The 16,144-nt window shown below is 40.6% G+C and overlaps 2 protein-coding genes across 4 annotated transcripts; both read right to left on the bottom strand.

Annotated features, from left to right (window-relative positions):
- Positions 1-12: 12 nt before the first annotated feature.
- Positions 13-3,944, bottom strand: Nf-YA (nuclear factor Y-box A). Of its 3 annotated transcripts, none has more exons than XM_090172583.1 (7): positions 3,676-3,755; positions 2,753-2,885; positions 2,585-2,689; positions 2,349-2,514; positions 1,952-2,283; positions 461-667; positions 13-314 (listed from the first exon to the last, which is right to left on the bottom strand). In XM_090172583.1, exons 2-7 carry the CDS (start codon positions 2,867-2,869, stop codon positions 246-248), a joined length of 996 nt encoding a protein of 331 aa, XP_090028709.1. In that variant the 5' UTR covers positions 2,870-2,885; positions 3,676-3,755; the 3' UTR covers positions 13-245. The 3 variants fall into 3 exon arrangements, with proteins under 3 accessions (XP_090028709.1, XP_090028708.1, XP_090028706.1); XM_090172582.1 differs by lacking the exon at positions 3,676-3,755 and adding an exon at positions 2,951-3,634; XM_090172580.1 differs by lacking the exon at positions 3,676-3,755 and adding an exon at positions 3,770-3,944 and having other exon boundaries at positions 14-314.
- A 317-nt stretch (positions 3,945-4,261) lies between these two features.
- Positions 4,262-5,653, bottom strand: LOC149948016 (inhibitor of growth protein 2-like). The gene is made up of 3 exons (XM_090172584.1): positions 5,437-5,653; positions 5,156-5,359; positions 4,262-5,089 (listed from the first exon to the last, which is right to left on the bottom strand). The coding sequence occupies exons 1-3, from the start codon at positions 5,570-5,572 to the stop codon at positions 4,590-4,592; spliced, it is 840 nt and encodes a 279-aa protein (XP_090028710.1). The 5' UTR covers positions 5,573-5,653; the 3' UTR covers positions 4,262-4,589.
- Positions 5,654-16,144: the final 10,491 nt, after the last annotated feature.

The raw sequence follows: 16,144 nt of genomic DNA on the forward strand, positions 1-16,144 counted from the left end.
TTTTTATACATTTTCTTTAATTTTAACAAATCTGCAAATAATACAGTAAAATCTTTGAAAACTTTTGTATTTTCAAAGTAATTGCCTAACTGGTATAGAAAATATGGCATACTTTCTTTAACAATAAAAAGTATGCCATAAAGACATGATTTTTCACGAATTTGTTAATAGTGAATTAAAACACTTTAAATATTAGTATTTACATAGTGGTACGTAATTGTTTGGGCGCGTTTAAAGGCCAACTTTTAGTTGGAATCGGCGCTAATGAAATCGCCCGTGATTATAACATTCTCCGTGATACCAGACGTACCATTCTGAAAGAGAACCGCCAAAATAACAACAGGCTTTTAAAAATGGCAGGAGTGCGTAACTCTCGCGCGTCAATGCGCTCAGTTTCCACACAAAACAAACATCAAAACAGGCACAAAGGAGTTTGTTAAGTTTCATATTTGAAGTTTACCTCTGCGTGATCTACTAGTTGCGCCGCTAAACCGTTGCTAGAATGCATACTATCCGAATCGGAACCTGTTTGCGAATCACCGCACATTTTGGGTATCCGATTACCCATTTCGTCGTATTCATCTTTATTAGATCCAGAATGAAATCTTCCACCTTCTCCCCTAATTCGATTCATCGCGTGTCTATGACGAGACTCGTGCAGGTATTTCTGAAATTGTAAACGAAATTATTTTTCGAATATCTTGCCATGAACTAGTAACCTTATCATTCTAAATACATCGTCACTACAAACAAGAAAAGATTTATTAAAACTTAGGAAGCATGAATATGTTGAGTCGCTTTTCAGTGTTCCCCAACCCCCTCCACAGTCTGCCAGTTTGATCCCTTCATAGTCATTCAAATCTGCTCGGTATCTCGTTCAATGACGCGATTAAAGAGTAATTTTCCCGAAAGTCTCCATAATTTGATCGGTTAGGTCGGCAATTACGAGGAAAGGCCACTTGTAGGGTCGAATTTTTCAAAGGATTCTATGGCCCTTTATAACACGCTTGTGACGTTTTCCCTCGGGACGGCGGTCAAATATACCATAAATCGCGGATCGTCTCAACATAATAATTCTCCCAAAGTATAAATAAATACAATCTTGCAATAATCAAAATGGTCGTCTATGAAGCCACAGTTACACTGCTTTAAGACCAATGTTCAATTTTATTGCTCAAACTGACATAAACTGTGTTTTAAAGTTTGGTGTGACTGTGGCTTTAGACGACGCGATGCTTAAAGTTTGGTGAACTTAAGTATATTTTTCATATTTCAGCTTTAAAACGTTCACTTTGGTTTACGAAACAGTCTAAGCCCGGATTTATAAGCATCGTCTTTAAAGGATATTAAGGGGGTTTTATATTTAAGTTGATACCGTAACACTGCAAGTTTATAATTGTTTAGCGAGTGTAAGTTCCATATTCTAGTATGATAAAGCTTCAAGTACCATACTTATCGTGTTATTTATGATAATACGTAAATTCTAAACAATAATCCGTTGATAAGGTAGTGGTAGTGGTATTCTGGTATATATGATATCATTTACATTGTTAGTTAAAAGTATCTGTCTCTGTTGTTAGTGTTATTGATTTGTAAGTATCTCTTTTTTTTCTCAAAATTACATTATTTACCATTATATCAGGGAAATAAGTAATTATTTCACTTATTTTTATAATTATATAAAACATTTGTGACATTATACCACACTTTTAAACTTCTTATGCTAAATATGTGTAGTAATTGGATTTCAAAGTCCCAAATAAACTTCGATTACCAGGTGACTATTTACTCTGGTAAATAATATAAAAAAAGTTACCCAATTTTACTGTTAAGGGCTAGACTACCCCAAACTTCTATGCTTTTAATATCTGGTAAAATGTATTTCTAGTATTCCTTTTTTCAGAAGGGATTGCTCCGATTTAACATTATCTAAAATCATGAGAGTACTTACTCTTCGCTCTTTAGGAATTCTTCCTTCAGCTTCTAGTCTAGCTCTGGCTTGCCTCCGTTTCAAAATCCTATGATACTGCTTTGCATTAACATAAAGGGGTTCTTCTTCTAACAGTTCCGCTCCTGGAAGAGGAATTCGTTGCAATGTTTGCAAGCTGCTTGCGGAACCAGGAACCACCATCACAATGTTTCCCCCTTGCATTCCATTGGCTGTGGAGGGTAGCTGGATAGCTTGATTTTGCGGCGATGGAGGCGATTGTGGCTGCGCATTTTGAGTTTGCACAATTTGTTGTTGTTGAGTTTGTATGGCACCTGCTGGAATTTGAATTATCCCTAAAATACATTTGGTTATTAGCGTAAGTTCAATAAAGAAATTATGGTTTTTTCTGTCACTTTACCTCCTTGTGTTTGCAAAAAATTTGTTCCATCTACAGAAACAGGCTGATAAATTAGTGTTTGGCCATCGGCAGTTTGTATTATTTGGCCTTGTTGAGGCTGTTGTATTATGATCTGTTGAGCTTGCCCCTGTTGGCCTTGTAATTGTCCAATTGGAATAACTTGAAGCTATATTTACCATTTGTTATTAACACGTACGATTAAAAATTTAAATTAATGAAATAAGTTAATAACTTACTTGTTGAATAGCTTGCCCAGGCTGCCCTTGAATTTGTATTGTTTGACTTTGGGGTACTTGTACCATTATTTGTTGACCACCTCCAGGTTGGGACACCTGAATCATCTAAACATTGTTTTCAAGTTTAGCAAAAAACTTGTCTAATGATATCAAATCTTATCAATTAACCTGCGGTTGCTGTCCACCTTGAACTTGAATGTTTTGGAGCATTTCGGCGGTGACTCCAGTTGACGTTATCGTAACTGGTGTCGCTCCTTGCGTCGTTGTCATCTGAAATTGTTCCATATCATGTGCAATGATGCTAGAAAACAAATTTTGGTTGCATGTACTTTAAAAGTTGGTAACGTGTAGGCCTTCATTTTATACCATAAATTAGCAAATATCGCATTACGGCGTAATTCTTGACAACTTTTAAAAGTTCCATATTAGAACACAGGTTAAATTATAGTTTTTAAAAATTATTGTACTATGACATGAGGTAAATAAGAACAATCTTGGGGTCATCTTGAACAAGCCCAGGGGAGTAGGGACAGCTTTCATGGCGTCATGATGATTCAAAGTGTGTACCAAATAAAAAAATGTGATTGAAACCTATCACGGGTATCTTTAGAGTTTATTACAAGTTTCTCTTCTGGGATACGTCCAATGTAAAGTTTAATTTATTGATTCACCGAAGGAACCTATAGCTTTTGGGAACGTCTCTAGCACAATCCAATAAGATTCCTGTCGTAGGCATTGGTCCGTTTGCTAAAGCGCGGCAAAGCAAAATCCGCCATTTTTAACAGCTCGACGTGGTAGGGTGCTTACGAACGCCAAGTAATTTACAGATATTCTTAATTTTATCGTTCGTCCGTATGTTCAAGCCATATTGAGTAAATAAACCGACGTAAGCTTATTGGATATCATTTTATTAAACGAAACGAATAATTTGTTTCGATACGTAGTGTTAAAATACGTTTTTAGGTCATTGTTTGTCTAGTAGAACGTTTGCCGAGTAGCCATAATAGAACGGAGCGAACGAGCGCATTTCTAAGGTCAAATGTGTACCATTAGGGCCAAATTTCCGTGATGATTTTATATTAATTTTTAACCTAATATTTAGTACGTTGATTTGACGAATATTAGACTCGGTACATCTTCGAAACAGGCGTTGAAAACAAAATCGAATATAATTTGCCAACTTACATTGGATAAAAGCGTAGTGGTCCCTCCTTGATTGGCTATGGAAATCTCGCACCAATGGACGACGAATCACCAATCACAAAAACAAGCTCCTCGCGTCTTTATTGGAGAGCTTAATTAATAATCAAAATTACCCAATGAATCTGTTGCTTGTTTATTAACTACTTTTTACTTTAAAAGCGAGTTTTTGAAACATTATTGAAAAAACCGGGACTATTTTTTATCTGATATATACCTTTCCCTCCATTTTTTAGGGAGTATGCTTAAAGAAAGGAACAGCCTTGTAAAGGAAAAAATCTAGCGTCAGCTGGCTGTTGATTCATTGCTTTTGCCACACCAAAGATCGTCTGCTTTTTAAAAGGGTTACAGCGGCTACAGCCAGTTACAGCCTAGCCGAACGCGAGACTAAAAAAACCATGAGAAAATCCTGGTAAGAATTTGAATTATGTACTACCTAGGAGGATGGAAGGCACTACAAACAAAAATAATTAAATTACACTTAAATTTATGCGATCTTCATTTTTTAATTTAGAGTTTTATTACCAATGTTTACAAAATGTAAATATTTAGGTTAATGAATAAAAATTAATGATTTTTCATGTCAAAATATTTAAATTTAAAGGGAAATGAAACTCTTATTCTGTCAGAAATGACTGGGGAGGATGTAATACAAATTGTTTCCTTGCCCTCAGCGGGTTTACATATATCATGCTTTTCATCCTCCCAGTCCTTCATTTTGAGCAGCAAAGTTTTGTTGCCTCTTAATTTAAAAATTGGTAAAAATGAAATGATAAATATGTTGCATAAGCCTAAAAGACCAGAGTCACCGTTGCTTCATTTGATTGCTTCGATCACCGCGACATTTTGGGCAAAACCATTTACCTTTTGGTTTAGTTGTAAGTCCAACACAAGAGAAATGGAACCACTCAATAGGGCACTCTTCATTATCACAACCGATCATTTCACCATATGATACTTGAACACACAGACAATAAGTTGGCTCATTAGGATCAATTGGAGGATCTATAGGTGAAGAGTCACGGCCTTTTTCTCCTTTTGTTTTGCGTTTTTTCTTTTTCTTTTTGTTATTGGAGGACGTAGCACCATAGCTGACCATGGATGATACACCGGCATTATTAGAACCTGAAGCGGATGATGTTAGTTGATTTCCAAACGTAGAACCTTCTTTATCTTGGCGGTCAAATAAAGGATCATCTTTAGCTAACAAGTCTTGATTACGCTGCCTTCTAGATCTTTTACTGCATCTCTCAGGTTGATTTTCTGACCTATTATTGTCAATGTTTTCATTGTCTCGCCCAAAATCTTAAAATTTTAAAAGAGTAAATTACCAATCAATTGGATGTAATATGGTAAATAAATGTATCTTACCCAAATTCTTATAGTCAGTTTCTAGTTGTTTAGATTTGTTCTCTACCAGATCTTGCACATTGTTCATAACTTCAATTTTCTCATCTCCTAACTCCTGAGCTCGAATAAGAGCCCTTTGAATCTGGAGCAAGACTCGCTTTCTCCCTATTGCATCAATGTCTTTTTCCAGAGTTTCTTGATATATGGATAGCTCATGGAAAATGTCTAAAGAAATTGAAAACCAACATGGTGGCCTTAATAAATAATTATCTGTTAGTTAATGATAATTAAAAAATATATACCTTGATATTTTTGGTCATATTCACGCAACTGAGTAAAATGACGTTGTACATCATCAGGAAGATTCTCAACACAATCTAAGTAGTCTTCGACATATGATGCCGAATACAAAGCTTCAACTGCCGCCTGATTCAGCATTTCTACATTTATTTGAATTTTTAAAAATTATAAAAATATTGGAATTAAAAATAGCAAAAATACATTTAGAAATAACCAAAACGAGCTCTATTGGATGCTTCTCCGTGTTTGATTACAAGCCCACAAATTTTCAGTAATTCGTCTGCTCTGAACTATAATGTGGGACCAGTTCGCTACCTGAGAGCAAAAGCCAAGTAAGTCGAGATACGTGACTATTGAAAGAAATTCAAAATAAGAATCCTCGAGTGTTTTTAAATTAAGGTGACTCAGTACAAAATTTCCAATATATATTTTAACTCTATTTTTTATCAATTTTCATTATTTGATTATCATTGTTATTATGCTAGATTTCGAACTTAAAACTGGTTTTTCTCAAATAGGGGTTTTCAGACTTGCTTGACTCTTGCTCTAAGGTAGCGAGTTGGGGAACACGGGCCAGTGTTGGAAACATAAATATAGGAAACTTATATAAAGCTCTAGATAAAATATTTCAAAGGGAGTGAATACGGAGGTGACAGCTAACAGAAACGCGTAATTTCTGCAGGCTATCCTTATAAGGCGCTATCTATCAGTAAGAAAGCTCGTGCTATGTTCGCGAGAGCCATTGTCTCCTGCTTTAAAATTAAACTAAAAGTCACCAACAGATGGTGTCACACCGATTTTGTTCAAACTCGGGGGATTGGTAGACCTTCGTGTAACTTGAAAAATCCTAAAGGAATTTTATTCAATGGGCAACGGGTTTGCCATGGCAACGAAAAATGTTTTTGACAACATAAAATAAAATGGGATTTTGACCGATTTCCCTGTGAAATATTTTTTAAAAATTGATAAAAATGTGACCAATTTTGATTTTTTTCGTCAATTTTTACCAATTTTTTTTATAATTTTCGTATTTTAATTTTATTTCAATTTTGTAAAATGTTTCACAGGGGGGGGACCCTTGGAATCGGTCAAAATCATAGAAATCTCATAGGTAACTAGAATGCTGCCGCCTACGGCCGAGCTTGACGCCAGTTCGCCTTGAACCTTCAGCCAATGAGAGGCCGTAGAGTGGTTCCGCCAAGGAGGATAATAATCCTCCTTGGAGGATAATAATCCTCCTTGGATCCGCTACTATAGCGGGAGATAGGTGACGTCATTCTCTCTGGTGACATTAAATTCTTGGCAGAACCACTCTTTGAGATCTGGCTATCGTCTGCCACGGCGTTTGGCCCATTTGCCAGTTACACGGCAGCATTCTAGTTACCTATGAGATTTCTATGGTCAAAATCCCATGTTATTTTCAATGGGAAAATTTCCATTTTAAGTTGTCAAAAACATTTTTCGTTGCCATGGCAAAACCGTTCCCCATTTAATAAAATCCCTTTAGGATTTTTCTAGTTACTTGACGGTCTACCAATGCCCCGAGTTTGAACAAAATCCGTGTGTAACACCTCGGGTAGTCTCCTTGTTAGTACTAAATTGCGAGCTCGCGCTCTTGGTCACGTGCCTTCCTCGGTGTCTGCTAGGTGTCAATTCCGTATTTTATTTTAGGCTTAGACGCCCCGAATTTTATCTAGACCTTTATATACATTTCTTATATCTATGGTTGGAAATAAGCTTTTTAAAAGTACTGGTCAATGTGACCACTATACCGGGTATACCCCCTACCATATGTAACATAATTGCACACAAGTATGCCACTGTACCTTTATTCCATTCAAAAATCTTCACTAACGGTTTGTTTCACCACGAACCAGTAAAAAGGTGGACTACGTTAGATTTTAACCTTTTTATTCATCCTAGTAATTTTGGGAGTCACACTATTGGCTACTAACATATTTATTTAAGCCAATGGAAAACCTCTAAATTGAGAAGGAATTTTTTGCGTCGGAATTTTAGTCAGCTCAATGTAGCTTTATTGAAATTTATAAACTCGCTCGGTTTGGAGTAATTTAGAAAAATAAAAGGGTGAGGAAATGACCAATAAGTGATCGCTTTCCGAAAATGGAACAAGTCGTCGAAGTGGGATATTCCACCAGCGTTATTAAAACCCATATCAAGCTTAGAAGAGTTAGGCCTAGGCTCAAAAGAATCTGCAAAGACCATAGAGATAGAAAAGAAATAGAGGCACTATTGTATCTGGCGAAGTTGACCGCGAGTGCCCACCCCCTTTTCGCCAATGTAGGAAGCCATGAGATGGGCAGATTACGTGGCGCCATCGACGCGCGGTGAAATGAAATTCATTATGAATTTTGGAAAATCAGCTGTCATTTGATGTAAACAAAGGAAGGATAGAATGCGTTGCAAATTCTGCCCATCTCCGCTTTCATACTTGCGTGGGGGGGGGGGATGAAATTTCCCGGTCAAAAACCGGGGTGCCTTAACGCGGTAATTTTCCCTCTATTTCTTTTGTATCTCAATGGGAAAGACTCCAATCTTGTAGATGCGCCAGAAAATCTCAAAATGAATTTCAATATTTTTTCCAATAAACTTGCTTCTTTTATTTGACAATGCAAATTTATTTTAGAAAGTGAGTCTCCGAGAATTTAATTAATTTGCAAATTAATTACATTAACAGAACTTGACACTATATTGTAGTTCATTTTAGCTCCTAAGCCTTTTTTTTTACTACAATAATGGCCGTCGGTTTATCAGACCTAAGAGCAACAAACACAAGGAGAACGCAGCTAGCCTTTAAACACGCTAACGAAGGGTTGTGCACGAATTTCATTGGATGAGCGTCACGAGCCTTTACGCTGAACGTTTTACGGGCGGTGGGGAAGACAATTTCCGAATTTTCCCCTTCCGACGGCAGCAGGCGCTAAAGCGTCTAGCCAATGAAAAACGTACACAAGAAAATCCACGACTTTTGATGAGTTGCGTTCTCCTTGTGTGGGGTGTTGTGTTTGTTGCTCCTAGATCAGACGTAGAGCTAATTGGGTGACGCCATTATCGGCATTTGAGATTCGATGATGTCAAATATTACGTAGGGTACGGATGACGCAATATCTGTGAAACAAACCGTTAGTGAAGAAATAGAGCTAGTGGCATACTTATGAGTAATTATATTACATATGCCCCTACTTAAAAAATAAATTAATTCGTCATGACCACCCTTTTCTGCCCCACCTCTCCCTCCCCCTTTTATTTTACCTTTGAAAGTGAATTGTTAATAGCGATTAGGAATTACTATAATGAGTTTTATTTATCACAAACCAAAGAGCTTTGATATTTATCACATTTCTTAAGGAAATTTAAAAAATATTTAATCATCTTCTTGTTCTTCGACTAAAAACAGTTTTACTCCTTTTGACCTTCTTTTTGTTTGTAAAAGTCATAAAGAAATTGCAATGTCTTGATTGTCTTCTATGCTTATTTTCTTAAACATATTGTTTATGATTGATCTATATGTTTCGCATTTAGTTCGACGAATATCTTTTATTGGCCCATGAGCAGAAGAACGTCAAATTGCATTACTGCCAGGATGCCACGATAAAATATTCCAAAGGGAGTTAATACGGAGGTGACAGCTAGCAGAAACGCGTATCGGTAAGAAAGCTCATGGTATGTTCGCGAGAGCCATTGTCCCTGCTTTAAAATTAGACTAAAAGTCACCAACAGATGGTGTCTAAAGACTACGGCTTGCGGAAAGGTCAAGCACTTAGTACTAAAACATAGAAATCTCATAGGTAACTAGAATGCTGCCGTGTAACTGGCAAATGGGCCAAACACCGTGGCAGACGATAGCCAGATCTCAGCCAATCAGAGCTCAAAGAGTGGTTCTGCCAAGAATTTAATGTCACCAGAGAGAATGACGTCACCTATCTCCCGCTACAGTAGCGGATCCAAGGAGGATTATTATCCTCCTTGGCGGAACCACTCTACGGCCTCTCATTGGCTGAAGGTTCAAGGTGAACTGGCGTCAAGCTCGGCCGTAGGCGGCAGCATTCTAGTTACCTATGAGATTTCTATGTACTAAAATGCTAAGAGAGCTCGCGCTCTTGGTCACGTGCCTTCCTCGGTGTCTGGTAGGTGTCAATTCCGTATTTTATGTTAGGCTTAGACGCCCCGAAATTTATCAAGCCTTCCTAGCTAGGGGCGGCAAGCAGTTAGTTTGATCGGGTTAACCATGTGGAAAGATGCTAATATCAGCAATTTCAAATCAGGTTCTCGCTCAGATCCCTCTAAATTTTGCCCCACCAGCAATTTAAATCAAACTCCGAAACTTAGTGAGCACTTAGTAGACAAGCAGTTGAGGTCCTTCCTCAACTCCCCTAACTTTTTATCGCCTTCCCAGAACGACTTTCCTTCTAACCACTCTAACTAACTTGCTTCAAGCCACCAACATGTACTTGGACAACGTGGTTGGATGCGGGGTATAGGCCGAGATCCTGGCAGTTATAGAGATGAGAAACTCCGTCGAAAACCTGACAAAAAAATGCAATCATCAGCGCTGGCCTTCGGCCGGAAGGAAGCGCCCGTTTCAAGCCGAGAGACGCAAAAATTGTAAACAACGGTAACAATCCTACGATCTCTGCGATTACTCCCCACGTACAGGCGTCGCTGCGATCGGCAAAAATTTGAAAAAAACTGGTTTGCTTAGGGTATAGGAAGTTTCGCATCTCTATAACTGCCAGGATCTCTGGTATTGGCAACTAAATATGTGAAGAAATAGCAGACGACTTTTGAATTTTGGTTGAGCAGACAGCTTCCATATATTCAATTTAAAACTCGGTCGGTAGGCTGCGATACTTATGACCAAAATTTAAACTACGTACGAAGGCTATGTTGTTGATGTTATTGAGCGTAGCTCTTACTGTGGAAACTTGCCAGGAAAGTTGGCTGTCCGTCGCGCATTAGGGGAAAGGAAAAGGGGAGCTTCGGAAAGCGACTCTAGAGAAGAGATTGTTGTCCGTCGGAAGCCAAAGGAGTTGGGGGCCAAGGGGAGCTTCGGAAAGCGACTTGAGATAAAAGATTGCTGTCCGTACTCCGCCCAAGGATCCTAAATTTAGGATCCTTGCTCCGTCGGAAGCCAAAGGAGTTGGGGGAAAGGTCGGGTTGGGGGAGTTGGGGGAGCTTCGGAAAGCGACTCTAGAGAAAAGATTGCTGTCCGTCGGAACCCGTTTTTTAATATTGCGCGCCTTTTAAAAATTAACAATAAGAGTGGATTATCTGCCAAAAAAACTCAACTTGAAAGGCTTAAGATCCTTTGCGGTATTACCACATAGGCCAAGTTTCAAATAAGATCATCAATAGCTGTGTACAGATATTTTCGATTTTTATTTTGTTTTATCTTTACGAAATAAATAATAATCTTTGGTAAACTAAATTATTTATCTCGCTTTTCTTTCTCTACTTGGGTTTAATAATTAATCTAAGCCTAATCAACCACTTGATTTGCAGCTCGCTCCGCTCAAGTCTTTGTTGAAAATGCCGTTTTCGGATTTTTCGACGACCTACTTTATTTAGACTTTTCAAAAGCCTATTCCCCACTCCTATCTGGTCACTGCTGTCTGTGCTGCTGGTGTTGTTAGGGATCTAAGGGATGTCTTAGCTTGGCTAGAAAATTAATTAAAGGGACACACCGTCGCGTCGTTTGAATTTAACCAGATTAAGGCCCTTGTTTCCAGAATATGATTGGTGGTATTTGCTACCACGTGGTAAATCCGGACCAAATTTTTTCAAACGCCGTTGTGGCCCTTTAAGGATGACCTTGATTTAGTTAATACCTGGGATAAAAGTCGTGGCTTATCCTTTAATAACTCCAAATGCTCTGCGCTCCAACTCGGCACCAAAAACCCAACGGACTTCCCCTAAAAACGTATACGGGCGCCAGACTACAGACTAAATATAATGTTGCTAGTACTATTCCAACTAGTAGGTTATGTAGTCTATAGTGTGACTTGGTCTCACTAGAAATTTTAATAGGCGCGAAGGTACAGCTGACACACTTTTGGGTATTATGCTACTTTTGATAACACTCTAGTCCTGCCTATCATTGATTACTGTTCTGATGTTTGGACCCAGAATTTGGCGGCAGACCAACTGGCACTTCAAAAAGCCCACAACCAATTTTCAAAATTAACAAACTGTTTATTACACAAATTTTTCTTCAATAACTTGCCACTAAAAGTGTACTCTTTTTAAGAAGACATCCTGTATTACCTGCCCTCCAGAAAATAAAGCATTTTTGGTCTGCGACAACTCAACTAAGTTCGCAAAAGAAGCACGATCAACTAAACTATCGATTCCGAACAGTGGCAAAAGGCAATGTCAGATGAGCTCTTATCCATGCAGAAACATCAAGTTTATGAGATGGTCCCTCCTCCTAAGGGTCGAAAAATAGTCGAGAATAGATGGGTTTTTCGAACTAAAGCCGACGAAGATGGAACAATCATCAAGCAAAAAGCAAGGCTTGTGGCAAAGGGCTCTACCCAAAGAGAAGGCGTCGACTGTGCAGAAACATACGCTTCAACTGCTCGCTTTGAGACTGTGGATTAACAGAAACTTAATCTGAGGCTGCCTTTCTCTACAGAAGTCTGCAGGAATAAAAATACATGCGACTACCCGAAGGATATGATGATGGGAGTGTTAAGTCTAGAGACTATTGAAAAGCCTCTACGGTCTGAAGCAATCACCCCGATGTTGGAATGAACACATAGAGAAGAGCCTACGGGACTATGGCTTCAAACCTATCGTTGGAGACCATCGCCATGTATGGCTTGGCAACCAAGGAGAGGTTTATGATCCTGGTCCTGTATGTTGATGACGGACTAGTTACTGGGAAGCCAGAAAAAGAGGTTGAGAGGTTCCTTGGGTACTTCGAAAACCAGTTCGAGATTACAACAGGTCATCTCAAAACATATCTTGGGTTGAAGATTGCTTGTACGGAGGATGGATCGATATTTCTCAATCAAATTGCATATTTCTAAAAAATCTTGGAACGTTCAGCATGTCTAGTTGCAAGCCTATGAAGACTCCGGCCTGCTAGAAGCTAGGACAAAAGCCGTTCGAGTCTTTAACAGTCTATGCTTCAGCTGGTGGCAGTCTTCATTATTCTGCCCTTGGCACTCAACCAGACATCGAATTCACAGTAAATCGAGTGTCAGAAGCAATGTCAATTCCCACACTTGCTGATTGGGCAGCTGTCAAAAGAATATTTCGGTACTTGAGAGGAGCGTGTACACTGGGGTTGTTATTCAAGATGAATTACAATACAACAATCGTTCCATACAGCGACGCCGACTATGGAGGTTGCGACCACACAAGCCATACGGAATCGTTGGTCTTATGGAAAGCACACCAGTAACTTGGGCCAGTCGAAGACCGCTATCCGTCTCCCTCTCCACTACAGAGTGAGAGTTGGTAGCAGCTACAGAAGCAGCCAAGAGCGTAGTATGGATCGAGGCAATCAAATCTGCCATCGGTATCCACAACGAGAACGAGGTTCCAGTCATTCGTATCGACAACGCTGGTACAATGAAACTGATTCGCAATCCGGATATCCACAGCAGAACAAAGCACATCCGGCAATTCTATGTCCGAGAATTGGTTCATCAGGGGACTCTTAATGTGATGTACGAACTGAGCGAGGATCAGCTCGCTGATATTCCAACGAAGCCACTACCGAAGAAAATCTTAAGAGCGTCTTCGACGAATGCTCAACCTACTGGACCGTACAGAAGTCTACATCGAGGGAGAGTGTTGGAGATGAGCTTGGATCGGATGGATCCTGTAAAAATCGTCCGAGTTTTATCGAGACATTTTAACCCAACGCCTTTACGATGTTATCGCTCGTCTACGCTTTCCATAGAAATCTCATAGGTAACTAGAATGCTGCCGCCTACGGCCGAGCTTGACGCCAGTTCGCCTTGAACCTTCAGCCAATGAGAGGCCGTAGAGTGGTTCCGCCAAGGAGGATAATAATCCTCCTTGGATCCGCTACTATAGCGGGAGATAGGTGACGTCATTCTCTCTGGTGACATTAAATTCTTGGCAGAACCACTCTTTGAGCTCTGATTGGCTGAGATCTGGCTATCGTCTGCCACGGTGTTTGGCCCATTTGCCAGTTACACGGCAGCATTCTAGTTACCTATGAGATTTCTATGACGCTTTCACAGGCGTAATCGTCTCCCGGGAGAATCGGTTGAAACATTCATAGCCGACCTACAGACGAAATGATTGTAGACAAGATCATTTTCGGCATAAACGATGATGCAATGTAACAGAAGCTCGTAGCGGAGGAAGAGGACAAACAAGTAGTCACGCTTAAAAGAGCCACCGCTCTACTATACTTGCCATGGAGAACTCGAAGCGGAGCCTAGGCGAAATCAAGTCGGAAGAGAAGGAGAAACAGCCGCAGGTGAATAAAATACGAGTCAATCAACAAAGCCACAGTGGAAATTCCAGCCGACAAAATAAGCGAAACGGCAACTCCCGTTATCGTGATGACGTGACAGGGCCACGCCGCACTAGCTCCAGCGAAAATCGGGCTGAGGAAAAACCCCTCCTCGATTACAGCAAATGCCTTCGTTGCAAAAGCGACGAACATAAGGGTCACGCATGTCCCATATAAAGAGTCAAAATGCAATAAATGCGGTAGTAAAGGTCACCTTGCTAAGGCTTGTTTGAATCCTCCTGACAAAGGAAAAATCAAGCAGGACCGTCACACACACGCCAGCCGGGCAAACTACATCGAGGAAACACCAAGCGCTAACACTGACGACTTTGACGAATACCGTGACGCCATCTATCACGTGGACGCGCGCGCTGAAGAAGTGACCTTAAAGGTAAATGAAACCCTCATTACTTTCGAAGTTGACAACGGTTCGGGATACACCGTCATACGCGAACGCGATATTCTTCACGCAGTCGGACAACACTCAAGACATTCACCCATTTTCGAGCCAACTCGAGTTGTACACAGGAGATCGCCTTGCCGTCATTGGACAAGCCACAGTGCATGTGGAATTCCGTGACCGTGCTGCGCACGTCCAAATCTTTGCGGTCGGAAATGGTTGTTTTCCAAACTCGCCATTCTTCCCTCCATAAGTCATTCATCCGACTTGGTAAACACCGTTACCAGCGGAGATTCCGAGCTCGACGCACTTCTCGACAAGCATTCCAGTCTTTTCACCCCAGGCGGCGATTCTGTAAAAATTCGAATGGGAATTCGATCTCGATACCCTATACCATGTCGAGATCGACTTCGACAATTTGCATTGATTTATGTTTATTCGAAATCTTTACCGAATACCATTCGTCGAGATCTCGAAGTTCGAAATGTAGCTTTCGATCGAAAATTGGATTTCGAATATTTACAGAATAGGCCCCTAGGTCTGGGGAAAATGAAGGGCATCAAAGCTCACCTTTACATGGTCGAGAACGCAGTTCCGAAGTACTGCAACGCCCGTACCTTTCCGTACGCCCGCCGTGAGTTGGTAGAGGATGAGCTCCGCCGTATGGAAAGCGACGGAATCATTGAGCGGGTGAACAACGCAGACTACGCATCACCGATTGTCCAGGTGACGAAACCAAACGGTGGCATACGCACATGTGCCGACTACAAAGCAACAAACAGCTCAACAACGATAAATACCCCATTCCAAGGACTGAAGATATCTTCGCGCGACTTGCCGGATGCAAGTTTTTCTCGAAACTGGACCTCCGGGATGCCTACAACCAGATTGCGCTGGATGAGGCCTCGCGGCGGTACACCGTCGTAAACACCACTCTTGGACTTTTTCAGTTCAACCGGTTACCCTTTGGTGTGGCTTCAGCATCGGCCATCTTCCTACGATTAATGAAAATGGTCCTTGTCGACATGAAGAACATCACACCCTAGTCGGCGGGAAGTCAAATGAAGAACACCTGAAAATATTGGACTCGTGTCTTACGGATTGAAGTTCAAAAGATAAAAATGCAGATTCCTACAGAGGTCGAGTTCCTTGGCCATAAACTGGACCGTCACGGAACCCACCCGCTGGAAGACAAGATGAGGGCAATCGTTGATGCCCCCGAGCCAGACAACGTTGACACTCTACGCTCGTTCCTAGGTATGTTGAACTATTACGCGAGGTTTGTCCCAAATAACTCGACACGGCTCGCACCGCTCTACAAGTTACTACAGCGCTCTACCACTTCATCATGGGGCACCGACCAAAAGCTTGCCTTCCAAGAAGCAAAACGTAGCCTACAAACATCAAATCTCCTGGTTCACTTAGATATCGACAAAGAGGTCACACTTGCGTGTGACGCTTTGCCAGTGGGGATCGGCGCCATGATTTCGCACATCGTTGACGGCACCGAGAAGCCAATCGCTTTTGCGTCCCGCAGCCTCACTCCGGCAGAAAAGAACTACTCCCAATTGGACAAGGAGGGTCTCGCCATAGTATACGGCGTGAAGAAATTCAAGGACTACCTCTGTGACGAAATATTAAGTCAACACATATAAACACGTAAACATATATAAAACCATATACGACTAGGCCAACTTGTTTCTATTGCGGGTCAAACTCGACGTCAGCCTGGTGGGGCCCACTGGGCCTATCCTCTAATCCCCATTGTAAACACGTGTTAGTGGGAAGGATC

This window comes from Leiobunum rupestre, chromosome 4, assembly GCF_980474605.1.
Source record: "Leiobunum rupestre chromosome 4, qqLeiRupe1.1.hap1, whole genome shotgun sequence".
Classification (NCBI taxonomy): Eukaryota; Metazoa; Arthropoda; class Arachnida; order Opiliones; family Sclerosomatidae; genus Leiobunum; species Leiobunum rupestre.

Coding starts and splice junctions, on each gene's coding strand:
- Nf-YA (XM_090172583.1), bottom strand. CDS start 2,869: ATGGAACAATTTCAGATGACAACGACGCAAGGAGCGACACCAGTTACG. Junction 2,690..2,752: donor AAGGTGGACAGCAACCGCAG/GTTAATTGATAA, acceptor AACAATGTTTAG/ATGATTCAGGTGTCCCAACC. Junction 668..1,951: donor GAATTCCTAAAGAGCGAAGA/GTAAGTACTCTC, acceptor TTACAATTTCAG/AAATACCTGCACGAGTCTCG.
- LOC149948016 (XM_090172584.1), bottom strand. CDS start 5,572: ATGCTGAATCAGGCGGCAGTTGAAGCTTTGTATTCGGCATCATATGTC. Junction 5,360..5,436: donor ATATGACCAAAAATATCAAG/GTATATATTTTT, acceptor CAATTTCTTTAG/ACATTTTCCATGAGCTATCC. Junction 5,090..5,155: donor AACTGACTATAAGAATTTGG/GTAAGATACATT, acceptor TAAAATTTTAAG/ATTTTGGGCGAGACAATGAA.